General features: G+C 37.7%; 1 protein-coding gene across 1 annotated transcript in view; it reads left to right on the top strand.

The window, feature by feature from the left end:
* Positions 1-13,556, top strand: part of CNTN1 (contactin 1) — a 178,728-nt gene that overhangs the window by 154,854 nt on the left and 10,318 nt on the right. Inside the window, exons 21-23 of the mRNA XM_014964133.1 lie at positions 2,361-2,547; positions 4,059-4,171; positions 5,285-5,441. Of these exons, the coding sequence (XP_014819619.1) occupies positions 2,361-2,547; positions 4,059-4,171; positions 5,285-5,441 (457 nt within the window). The remainder of the gene's footprint in view (positions 1-2,360; positions 2,548-4,058; positions 4,172-5,284; positions 5,442-13,556) is intronic.

The raw sequence follows: 13,556 nt of genomic DNA, 5'->3' as shown, positions 1-13,556 counted from the left end.
GCCATCTTTTATGTAAAGCAGGTACTTAATTAACATAATAGAACATACTAAAAGTGAATTAATTAGTCTTCAGTGGCCAGTTAATATCAAGAACAAAGCTACCATTGGTCCTGTCGTAGCTAATAAACTTTTGGCCACCTAGAACTTCACAGACATCCCTTTGCTGCAGGCTAGAAACTTGTTTGAACTCAGGGACAGAGATAGACATGACGTCTTCTAGCTCCTGATGCACACGCCCTCTCACTCTTGAGTCAGCCACATAGAGTCAAAAGCTTATGGTATACAGCTGGTTGCACTCAACCACAGCAGCTCATCTACAACAATTTGTTAATTATAATCATATAAAAAAAAATCTGACTTGAAGATCATAGTCAGACCTTCACCTGAAATGGCTGTGACAGATTCAGATCCACACCAGTTTGAAACCATTCATCAAGTGGAGGTTACCACCCTGCTGGAGGAGCCTGTGGGATGGATTGGGTGCATATTCCTCACTCATTTTGGGGCAAAGGCTGTTGACTCAGTAAAATAGCCACCTTGATAAGTGGGAATTTCATGAGTGAGAGTGCCTAAATTACAGTAAACTGATGTTTAGGATGCTAGTGGATTAAACTTCCAAACCACTGTGCAGGACATACATTAATATAACTAAAAATTACCCATTTGTGCCTGCTGAAGGGCAGGTATGCATACTGTATTTAAGAATGGGAGCCAGTTTGGCCTGCAGATACAATATGATTCTCTCTACACCAGGAAAAAGTGAAAAAAGTCCCTATGAAATTGTCACATTTATAATAACCAGAGCATAAGTAGCCTCTAACACTGGTGAGCAAGACCGAGGCAACAGTTGAGAGACTTTAGTATTTAATATTTAATTTAGTAATTAATTAATTAATTAACTTAGTATTTTTAATCAGAGTAACCTCTGTGTAGTGATATTGATTGTTACCATGTCCAAAGGCATTTGGAGTAAGTGAAGAGAAATGCTCTGCTGCACCTCTCCTCATTCAGCCACAGTACATGCTCTGAGGTAAAACAACGTTCTTATTAAGCATTTTAATGTAAACGCAAACAGGAGAAAATAAGGCCTTGCCAAGCAAGGGTTGTAATGAGGAGAACTGTGATATTAACACTTTGACAAACTGTCTGCTCTTATAACCTATTTCTTAAATGAGGTTTCCAAGGAAAACTAATGTCAGCAGAACAGAAGATTAAAGCGGTTGCTATTTAAAAGATAAAATAACAGGATACCTGATGTCACCAGTCAAATCTTACAGTGCAAGATTTTTCCTAGAGCCTGAAATTACCAACAACATTAAGCTCTTCCTAAAAAGAATTAAAAGGTCTTCATGTTGCATACCCAAAAATCATTATGAAGGCAGGCAGAAGCTGAGCAGAAACGCTGAGAATAAAAACACTCGAAGTCAAAATGTAATGGGCCTGGTCTCCACTCTTTCAGGTTAGTGTAGTAATTTAGTCTTGTGCAAATGGTTATAAACTGGACAAAACCCAGAGACTGACAGTGTTTTACTCTCATTTGCATCTCACAAGGCCATGCAGAATAGCACCTCTGTATGTGACAGACTCTATGGAATGGCATCACTCCATAGGAATTACTCTCTTTTAAACTGGTGCTTTGTAATGCGTAATGAATTGAAGTAGAATGGAACAGTTTCTTGGGAAAAACAGCCTCACAGAATTTCTATGTAGAGTTAATTGAATTTGGATTTTAAGATGTTACAAGCTTACATTGATGCTTTTCCCATAGTTCAAGCATTTTCAGTTTCTTATCTACTTTGACAAATACCATATTGTATTATAAAATCTGATTGAATTTAGCCAAAGAACTTTAGAAAATGGCTAAGTATACATAACTAGACCTGCACATACAAGTAACATGACTAAATACTCATTCCTTGGATAGAAGTACAAAAAGATTAAATTTATAAGACATTTTAAACAAAATATGTGAAAACATTAGCAGAGTATAGACTACAGTGTAGTGTAGCAAAACAATATTAAAGTTCAGAGTAAAATGCTCAAATAAAACAGCAAGAAGAAAATACTTATTCTCTGGAGGCATTATCCATCTCCCAGACTTCTAATGACATAGCTGAAAAAAAGTAAAACCATTCTGAGAAAAGGTTTCATAATAAAATCTGAATTTATTTCTATTTCTATATGTCTCCATGTAACTTGGTTAAAATCACAGCCTGATGAAGGAATTCCATGCTATTGCTGTTAGATTTCTTTTAGCTTATTACTCAGAGTATGTAGTATACCCAGCATCCATGATTTTATATAAACTTTCTTTATGACTATATATGTTAAATTTAATCCTTCAATTTGCTTGCTTATAGATTCGTTACTGGGCTGCTCATGATAAAGAAGCAGCTGCACAGCGGGTACAAGTGAGCAATCAAGAATATTCAACAAAACTAGAAAACCTGAAGCCTAATACTCGCTACCATGTAGATGTTTCTGCCTTCAATAGTGCAGGCTATGGGCCTCCCAGTACAACCATCGATATTATTACCAGGAAAGCACGTAAGTAAATGGAGCATTAGATGAAGTGTAATGTCATGTGCTTCATTATTGCATCGTGTCCCTCAGGTTTTGAAACTTGGCTTCTTGTGCATATGCCCAATGTTCTGCCCAAAATTCTCCCTGTATGTGGTATTGGTTCTTTGTCTGAAAATTTCTACTAAGGATCTCCTTCCTCTCTTTGTTGCCATGTACAATGTGGATATTTTACAAAAGATGGTAAAGAGACTAAGATTGTAGGCTCATAGGAGAGTCAGCTATAAGCTCAGACCGGGTTGCTCAGGGCTTTATCCAGTTGGATCATAATCCTCCAAGGATAGAGACTGCACAGCCTCTCTGGGAAACCTATTCCACTGCCTGACTTTTTCTGAGCATCTAGTCTGAGCCTCTTTTAATCAAATCCGTGCCGTTAATCACTCATTCTCTTGCCATACCAATTTGAAGAAACTGGATCCATGATAGCCTCCCTGTGAAAACAGGCTGGTGGCTCTTTGGCCCTCTCCAAAGCAGTCTTTTCTCCAGGGTGAACAAGCCTAACTGTGTCATGGTCCCTTCACAGGACAAATGCTCCAGCTCCCCACCAGGTCAGTGCCCTCTGCTGAACTCACTAAAGATTACTAGTGTCTTTCTAGTACTCGGGGGCCATGAGCTGGATGTGATATTCCAAATGATGAACAGTTCACACTAGCTATTACTTCGGTAGCTAAACCCTGTTTAGCTGTTTAGTCAATAGCAAAAAAGATTGTATTCTGATGATTAAAATGTGACCAATTGCCATTTTCATTAGCAGAGGGAGCCAGGATCAGGCAGCCTTGAAAAGCGGGTGATCTGAATCACACCCTTTAATTTACATGCCATAATAGATTTCTGGAGATAGCTCCTATCCTAATGATGATACCTAGCACTTGCAAATGCTGAGCAATGTTCAGTAAGAAACACATCTTGTGTCTTTAAAACACACTTATATGGGCTAAAAATATGTACAATTAGAGGATTTCTGTCAGTAAATAGTGTATTGTACAACTTGCGCCTACAGGATTCGTGTTGAATAAGACAACTCCATTTTATAAGCTTATTGCATGAATTTTAATCAATGATATCTGCAGTGGGGTACTCCCATTTCTACTGAGTTAAATGCTGTAAAAATGTCTTTAAATGGTTAGTTAAATATTTAATCTCAATTAATAAATCTGACTTAAGCCACATTTCTGGGAGGTTCTGAACATAGTTGCAAGCCAGCAAACACACATGGTCAGCAGCATAGTGAAGGGTAATGTTGGCCACTTCCATTCTGGCAACACAGAAGGGCAAAGCCACAAAGCAGCCACTGCACAAGCCATCCAAAATTGCCTGGCTGGAGCTGTAGTGGTTCATTCCAGCAAGGAGACTATCCTTTAATCACATAAAGATCAGCCTAATTTCCCTTTTTACATTTTTTCATGTCTTAATAAAAATGTCATTGAACCTTTATGAAATCTTATTTATGTGCACATTATACATATGTTGCTTTTCAGCTCCGAGCCAACGTCCAAGAATTATCAGTTCTGTAAGATCTGGTTCAAGGTACATCATCACCTGGGATCACGTAAAGGCAATGTCAAATGAGTCTGCAGTCGAAGGATACAAAGTATGAGCGATGAGAATATCTTTTATTTTTATGTATGCTATATGAGGTGCATTTTTTAGGCAGCGTTGAATTTTGGTACCTAATCAGACTCAAACACAGTTGCATGCTAGAGATGAAGGTATCGTGCTCAGAGATCACAGACATCCCGCAGGCTTAGGGCAAAGCCAGTGGTTTAGTCAATATAATGAGAAAGCAATGAGCACTGAAAATCATTTGGGTGGTAAACCATATTATGGGAAAGTTTAGATCAATGACCTGATCTCCCATATGCTTACATTTATTTTCTATTGCCTAAAAATAACGTTTAAAAATTGAACACTTTAATAGTTTTTCCTTGTAGCAGAATGCATTGTTGCAGATTCCTTTCTCATCTCCATGGGAGCTGCAGTTCCTAGAACAAGAGTTCTTTAAAGTCTGGGAAGGTAGAGGAAAGGAAGGGAAACTTAACCTCATTAAATACAATTACTAGAGCAAGTGTATATACTAACAACAGGGTGTGTAGAAAGCTTCAAAAATTAATTCCTGTCTAACTTTGCTCCTTGCTTGGCAGCAAGAAAATTAGTGTCATGCTCTACATGTACAAATTTTGCTTGAGGAGTTGAACTGCTTCCTGGGAATTGCTGACAATGTTTCACAGAGATTATTCCAGAAAGAGTGGATCTCTTTTCTAAAGGTCCCACAAGACATATACCATCAAATTTGCAATAGTTTAAAAGCACCGAGAGTTAATAATAAAATTAATAGTTGTTTAATTTATGAAAATAGTAATAAATTTTATGTCAGAAGACCCAGCTGAGTTCTGAGATTTTTATTTGATGCTGTTTGCCACCCTGTATTATTATCCTGATCATTTACTTACTTATTTTGAATGTAGGGGCTGAAATTATTTTTCAAATGGTGGCATAATTTTATAAAAGAGAAAATAATAAGGAAACATCCTGTCTGGATTCATTCTACATAAAAATGGAAAAAGTAGTATCAGCCACTAAGTTTTGATATATAGGCTTCATATATAAATAAAAACCTAATGTCTTGCTTGATACACTCTACATATGTAACTGTTTTCATGGAAATGTAGCATTTCAATAACTATACTTACTATGACTTTCCTAGGTACTGTATAGACCAGATGGACAACACGAAGGCAAGTTGTTCTCAACTGGAAAGCACACAATAGAGGTCCCAGTCCCCAGTGACGGTGAATATGTTGTTGAGGTCCGAGCACACAGTGAAGGAGGAGATGGAGAAGTAGCTCAAATAAAAATTTCAGGTGAGCAGATGACTTCCTTTCTTCTTTCCCACACTCCTTGGAAATACTGGACTAAGTATTTTCCTCTTGTACACTATCCAGAGATGGGCACACCGCTCCCATCTGAAATTTGAGAGGCAGCTCTTCAGCAGTGACTGCACTGAGAATTAGAGTTTATTGAAATCTGTCAGGGATTGAATTCTTAATCTCTTTAGCATACACTCTGTTAATTGTCTGTACCATTTTCTATGAGAATGACATGGGGTATCAAGTCAACCACTTTACAAAAGTGTTAATACATTGTATTATATTATCATACTCTGGGGGAATCACTTCTAACATATTTCATGAGTTGCATAGCAGATGAAGCAACTGCTATCTTTAGAACATGTCTTAGGTCATCTTTGTATCCTACGTGTATTATCATCTGTCATCAGTGTGGTGCAAAGACCCTTTAGGTAGCAGCAGGTAGATTACTTCCCAGACTGAAGCAGGACCATCATTACAGTATTGAGCCCAAGCTGATCAGTCTCACCCATAAGACCTGCCCCAAGCCTGCCCGTGCAGAGTTAGCACCTCTGGGAGAGTCAGCACTACAAATACTTCTTTGTAAAGTTTTGTATTGTTTGTATCTTCCACATGGCAGGCAAGTTTTCAGCCACGATTCCATACCCCAGCTAGAGAGGGACCGTTGCCTCTGGTGGCCTAGAGAAAGGCAGCATTCCCTGGACTCAGTTTACGAAAAGAGATCAAAAAGGAGACAAAACCAGGCTAATCTCTTTGGAATACACAGTATACAGAGGTCTGTGCAAGCATTTCAGGCTATTTCTGGGCTCAAACTGTGTATTTTCCAAAGAGCAGAATAAAGTGTAGTTTTAACACCTACACATGGGAAATTACATCAGCTAATTTTTATTCTTAAGGAAATTTTCCAGTAATGCGACAGGGTTTAGAATAATTGCCCCAAAAGGGTGATAGAGTAGTGAGAAGCTTTTAGGTAATGATGATTTTTCTCAGAGACTTGCAGAGAATGTCTAGTTTGATAGGAATGTGTGTTCTGGTGGTCGACTGGCCAAAATGGAACTTACAGAGAGATGTGAACAATAGCTAAGGCAAAACGTAAGCCATTTTATGAAATCCAGAGAGGACTGATTCCAGGGTTTGCAAACCAAATTAATTTTCTGCATAAGTGAGTGGGGAGAATTAAGCAACTAGGGCAGGGATTCAAGATAGCCTGGATGCTGACCAGGAACAACCAAATCTTAAGCAAACTGGAAGGCTGCACCAGAGTGGAATGTCTAGAAAATCTACGTGTCTTCCAGACTGCTGTTTTTCTGTTTTTCATTGGGTATGAAATCCGCAGTAGCCTACATAAATCACCTGAGTTAGGTGACTAAGCTCCTATTATAAGGATAAGTCATATAGGGTGTAATTCCAAAGCTTAGAGAGAGCCTGTAGCATTTGAGATGTCCCAGATTAACAGGGACATCCACACAATGCTGGCAGGCATGACATGATCTACAAGGGACCTGAGGTCTTCTGGATCAGCAACTGGAGGCCAGACAGGACACCAGGAGACACCTTTTGGCCTATATTTCAGACATAGGAATTGCACCCTTTTGCAATCCAAAAATATTTCTTTGATTTGTGTAGCTGGTGTTGCTGTGCTAGGCTACTGTCTTGTCAGCCTGTTGTAGATGTAGTCTGTGCAATTATTAGCACTTGCTGAATTAGGTCTGAATTAAATTTATGTGCAAGAACATCTAGCTCAGGAACCCTAACTGGCCCTGAGGTCTTAACTTAGGCATTAAAAATACAGCACATTTTAACTAACAAAAGTTATGTTTGAAAGTCAAATGTAAAAGAAACTAGAAATAGATGTTATTTCTAGCTCAACCCCTTGTCTAAGGGCGAAAATATCTTTTATGTTTTCCTTACCCTGCTCCTTCTCACATAAAACCTAGGCACAAAAAAGGAGTTAAACGTCCTGCAACAGCTTTGCCCTCATGTAAGCAGTCAGCTTCCTACGGGATATGGTATTTTAATTGAGAATGATATAAAGGAAGTTTATCAAACACAGCCATCTCACATGCATTTCTTTTTAGTGAACATCTTGAAATATAAGTGCTGATCATAAAATCACTCCCTGTATATATATGGTGAGCTGCATTTCAGCATATTGCTATAATTAGTGTAAAATACAGTCATGAACTGTTGTATTTTATTAACCAGTGCCTGCTGTACAGTTAGGGGTTTGGGGATATTTTTCAAGTCAATTATATTAAATTAATGAGCTATACCATTTAAAATTCATTCCTGAGATACCACAACCAGTTGAAGGTTGGAACTACTTGCTTAACCAAAGGAGTCAGTTTCAGTGCCTAATAATAAGCTTATCCATTTTCTTTGAAATATATTAGATCTGAGATATCTTTTTTGTCTCTTGCATGGTTTTTGGATTGCAGTGCTTTGTCATAATGCTAATATTAATGTAATCAAAGCAATCTTGCAATCAGTAGGAACTAAAACCATATGGTGCTTGCTTCTTTTCTCACTTCACTTGTGGCCTCAGTGCAATCAGTTTATGCCAGAGGATGGGAAAATAGAATCAAGCTCTCAAATTTTAAAATTTCATCCAGGGTGGGAGAGAGGGGAGGGTAATTTCTGATTTGGGAAAATATTGTGAAAAAATGAAGATATCATGCACTTTCACCTTCAAGTATGAAATCAGGTTAATGTCTCAATTTAAATAGTGACATGGACAAAGAATAATTTATGTAATGTATATGGTTATAGCAAAAAAACAAAATTATAGCTTCTCTCTGGTCACTGCACATATATATACACATATGAATTCCATTTGCCAGAGGCATGTTTTAGGATCCTGAAAAAGTATTTACTTTGAAGCATAGCTTTTTCAAAGGAAAATGCAAAGTTTTTGCCAGTACTAACTCATACAAACATTTTAATTATTTTAATTTCATTATTTAAAGGGAACATTAATATTTATTGCACATATTAGTACCAAGTAAATCGGTGATCATTCGCTTTTCATGTGGTATAATCAAAATCTTTTGATCATAATTTGAAAATGTCCATCTATTGCAAAGATGGTTGTAGTGATAATAAAAGAGAACACAGGTAAAAATCATAAGGAACGCTCTAACTGGCATGGAACTTATTATGCATCTGTGACAAGAATGTAGCAAAATGCTTCTACTAAACTATTTCCAAAAGAGCTCTCTTCTACAAGAACTGTAATTTTCACAATGAGTTTGGCTGTTTTCTCACGGCGCAAAAATAAATTAGAAAATACTCAGAATACCCTCTAACCTGGTACATAAATTTGCCTGAAACAACATATTCATTTCTCTGGTGTTTCTCTTGATTTTCCTTCATCATCACATTTAATTTCATCGTAGTTCTAATTTATTAGTACTGCCTCCTTCCAAGCTTCACTTTTACAACTAAGGTTGGGCAATTACATGCATTACAGAATATTCAGAGCTAGAACAAGCATTTTCTTGAAAAACATCTTCTTCTTAATTTCAACTTCTTCTCTTTTTCTTTTGTTTGAAGTCAACAGTAGGACAAACTACAGAAATGTTTTAATATCTAGTTACATTTTCTTAGCCTGTATTATTCTATGATAATCCCAATGCTGTTTATTCTGTCATTTATGTTTATTTGTATGGAAACATCTGGATACACACAAAGTGTGAATACATCAAAATTTCATTTTTAGCCGTAAGGCTCATAGGTGAGGTCTGCAGTGGTGTTTGACAGGCTTTATAGCTTGAAATTGGATGTCTGTGTACATGGATTTAGAATACAACAGAGGTTTAAGCACCAGTATCACACAGAAGAGCAGGATAGGTTACTCATTATCAGAGAACGCTGACGAGACAGGGATCCCCAGTTGTCATATATCAGAAAACAGAAAAAAGTGGCCACTGGCTTGAAAGGGAGCACGTAACTTCCTCCTGCTTTCATCTTCAGTCTGAGTTGCCCCATGCCTGTCGGTGTGAGCTTGGGAACTGCCTGCAAAACCCCACTGACAGCTCTTGCATGGTCACATGAACGCATGGGAGCTCTGCAGTGCCTTTAAACGTTAGCAAAGAAGAAATCTATGGCAACTTTTTCTGCCTTGTCACGTGTTTTAACTTGTTACATGCTTGCAGATTTTGCTGGCTATCCCCAAGCTTGCAAGAATCCTATAGGAAGGTGCGGCCGTCAAGGAAAGCATATTTTCTTGTTGGATCTCAGAAAGTAAAGATATTGAATATACTGAAAGATACTAAAGAAAGATACTATAAAAGTATAGAGAAAATCATTGAGGGTACAGCAGCTGTGGAGTGAATTCTGCATGAGGCATGTGAGAGGCAAGGAGGCTTCAGCTGGTGCAAGGATGACTAGTAAGGTAGTCATGAACAATAGGAAAAGGTAAGTAGGAAAAGATTACTCACTTTTCTTCACATTATGAAGGTATGAATGAAGGTACTCAGAAAAATTAGGAGGCAGCAGATTGAAAAATATGAAAGTAATACTGTTTTGCATGGTACAAAATTAAGTTGGGGAACTTCCTGTGCCAGGATGTTGTGTAGGACAAAGTTATAGAGACTTGGTCTAACAGCACTTATTTAAAACTACATTGTATATTCAGGCTTTGACTCAGGAGCTACTGAACAGAAGCTACAAAGTAGCTCAGGAGCTACTTTGATGCAAGTGGGAAAGAATGTAAAAGGGAAGTCCTATTCTGTATGCCGTGATTATTTATTTTTTCCCTTTCCACTGGATCTGTTCCAGATCACTGTTGGAATCAGTGTCCTGAACTACATAGGCCTTTCGTCAGACTCATTAAAGCTGACCCTACACTCCCAGCTTCAGTAAAGTGTACTATGAAATGCCTGAATAATATCTAGTGGATGGACAAAGGATTAGTTCTTCTGAAACCCTTAATACTTTCTTTACTGTTAGCAGCGGTTTGGATGTTATGCACCAAACAACGAGTGACTCCTTAAAATGTGAAAGAAGAAGAAGAAAAATAAATTTTGGTTCACTGTGCAGTCAAAAATGCCTTTTTAAAAAATTCAGCAAGCTTTTGATTGCCACTGTTACAGTAGGACCATCAGTTCATCAGTGAATTAAAGTTACATTCAAATTCAGTTTGGCTCAACTATTCTTCTCCATTAATTTATTCAATTTATCATATAGCTACTTTCAGATTTTTATTACACCAACACAGGAACACTATACTCCTTCCCTCTTATGAAACAAAATGCTTTTTATTTTATATTCATTGTACTCTACCATCAGAAGAATATGGAAAATATCCAAGAGATCATTATTTAACTCTCTTACACTTAAATGTAGCAACATGGCAAAAAAGAGTATCACAGAAAGAATCACATAGCTCAGAGAGTGAATGCCAAGATTAGTATTTTGCTTTAATAGTGTAATCCCTTTGAAGCATAATGATTTAATTTCATACAAGTGAATATACTTCTTTCACCTCTTGGTAGGACATTTAACTATTGAGCTATATTTATACCATATTTTTAATTGCTTTGAGAAATCAAAGCCAGCCAAGTAGTGCTTAGAGTGACTTAAAATAATCTTTGGAAGACTCATCTCATTAATTTTTTCCCCTTAATAATCTAGACAGGATTGCAGACGTGATCACAGGGGTGAAGGAATGAAGAAGGGAATACTTTCTAGTCATGACAATTCTTACATGTTTTAATTTTCAGTAGCAACATGTGGAACTGCCTTATTCAAATCCTTGTGGTATTTTTCAGTTCAGCGGTTAACAATCTGTCCTAGTTTTTATGAGTGCCTTGGAGTGGTGGTGTACTCATACCTCTCAGTTGTATGCAGCACCTAGCCAGACTCCTGGTCTTGTTAGTGAGGAGAGTGATTCAGAAGACCTAGGTTAGACGTCTACTGTAACACCTTTTGATGAAACCCCTCTCTTAAGAGAATAAACCCAGTGATTCTCTGTCAAAGGCAGCAGTGGTAGTTTTCCAGATGCTTCAGTGGCCAAGTGCAGGGGAGCTCAGAAACACTCTTGGATAGTAAGGAAGGTGCACAGCTCTGCCCTTTAGTATTAAGGCAGTATCGCAGAGTCTAGTTCTAAACACCGAGGTTTAGTGTGATGGAGAGGGCGATCTAACAGAAGTACAGACCTGTATAAAGAGCAGTTATAAAGGTGATGAATCCAAAGTCTTGGTAATGGCCAATGATACGTTATAGGGCAGTGGACAGAAATTGTAATTTGGGAGGTTCAGGCTGGACATCAGGAAAAACCCCAGAGGGTCGTGCAGCACTGGAGCAGGTTACCCAGAGAGGCTGCACAGTTTTCATCTTTGGGAGAGTTCTGTGACTCACCTGCAGCTGACAATATCCAGTGTTGGTGACAGTCTTGATAGGAGTTGGAGGTCAGACTAGGAAGCACCAGAGGTACAACCAGGTTCAACAGGCATTTTGGGCTCCTGGCAACCATATAACTTCAAAATTAAGATCTACTGACAGTACATTTAATGATAAATGTTTCATTAGAAGTACAGTTTGTACCGTGATTATTTAGCAATTTTGTACTCATGTATAAATAGATTTATTTGTTATTACAGATATAAAGAGCAGATAAAATCAAACATTTGCTAACTCAAACATATCTTTTAAGTGCCAGTGACGATACAAGAAATACTTGTGTGTATTTTTGCCTCCTTTACATAGATATATTAAATAGTACATCATATTACAAAGATGTACATGTCAAAATGTTCTTGCCTTTAAAGATTAATGCCATATATTTTACTTTCACCATACTTCTAAAGCCTGTTCGTAGAAGCAATAGATGGAGAGTTGACAACAGAGTTCTTAGAAGCAGGCACTGGAAGAATGCTACCTGGTCTGTCTTCTGTGGCTGTTCAACACAATTATATTAAGCCAGCGGGGTGGGAAGGAGGAATATGTCAAAATAAGAAATGTCAGAAGGATCCTTCATCAAAGTTCATGTAAATGTTTCAGAGTATCAAATTTGGTGCTTGTGGCTCTAGCTGTAGAGTGGCTGAATTAAGAACTTTATCAGGAGAGAAATTCTAACAGAAGATCGATTTGAAAATTTCTTCTACAGAAGCATAAAAATCTCCTTCGTTTTTTGCTTTTCAGCTCCTGGTTTTTCTTAAATCAAGGCTATGAGCTGTTTTAAAAGGTGTTTTTTAGAAAAGCCTATCTTTCTGGACTCAGTATAGGAGAAAGTAGAAGGCTACTTAACTGTGTTGTATGTGAAGCAATATTTAGATGGCATAGAGTATACTTTAAAAGACATAACGATCCTTTCTGTGCTTAAATTCTGTAAATCAGTATTGTTTTCTAATACTGTGGAGCAGAAATAAGTGAAATGTAGAATTTAATGTGCCAGCATAAGTCACTCATCTGAACAGATGAGCAGCTGTTTAAAGCTGGGTTTAGGCACTGCTGGCTCATTTAGATATTATCTGTAAAAAAATGTTTCCCTCATATATCTCCACATGAGAAGATTTTGTCTCTCTCCCTAAAACAAGTATGTCATTAATTTCTAAGTTATTATTTTCAGTAATAATAGAAGCCAGTGATGGGTTGTTTCAAATCCTTGCCTGACATTACACTGTATGGAGGTGAAAAGCTTTATTTGGCTTTCAAGGAAGCATTTGCACTTGGTTACAAGGGCTGGTAGTACTTCTGTATGAGGACACTAAAATGTAAAATTATGTGCTCAGTTGGAGGGGAACGTAGTACAAATCACAGCCTTTTCCGCATGTACCTACAAAGTCCTCACAATCTGTAAATTATTTTGTTAAAAAGCCAAATGGAGTTGCCAAGGAATGTATCAAACTGGGAACAATTTCTACACTGACCCCCTTCTCTTGGGTTTTTGTCTGTTCTTGCTAGTTTCTACCTTCATCTTTTTCTCCTTTTATTTTACTTTTGTTTGGAACTTGGCAAATTGGAGCATTCCCAGTAAAGGTTTTGTATTAACCAGTGTACCTTTCCTCTGGTTTATGCAGCCTGTGCAGCCCTCTGAGATGCTTTATCCTGCCTATTCCTGTCTGTCTTCTTCACCAGAGATCCCACCACCCAGCTACTTGGGAAAAT

Source organism: Calidris pugnax, unplaced genomic scaffold (genome assembly GCF_001431845.1).
Source record: "Calidris pugnax isolate Ruff unplaced genomic scaffold, ASM143184v1 scaffold44, whole genome shotgun sequence".
NCBI lineage: Eukaryota > Metazoa > Chordata > Aves > Charadriiformes > Scolopacidae > Calidris > Calidris pugnax.
This window is presented reverse-complemented; position numbering and strand designations above follow the sequence as displayed.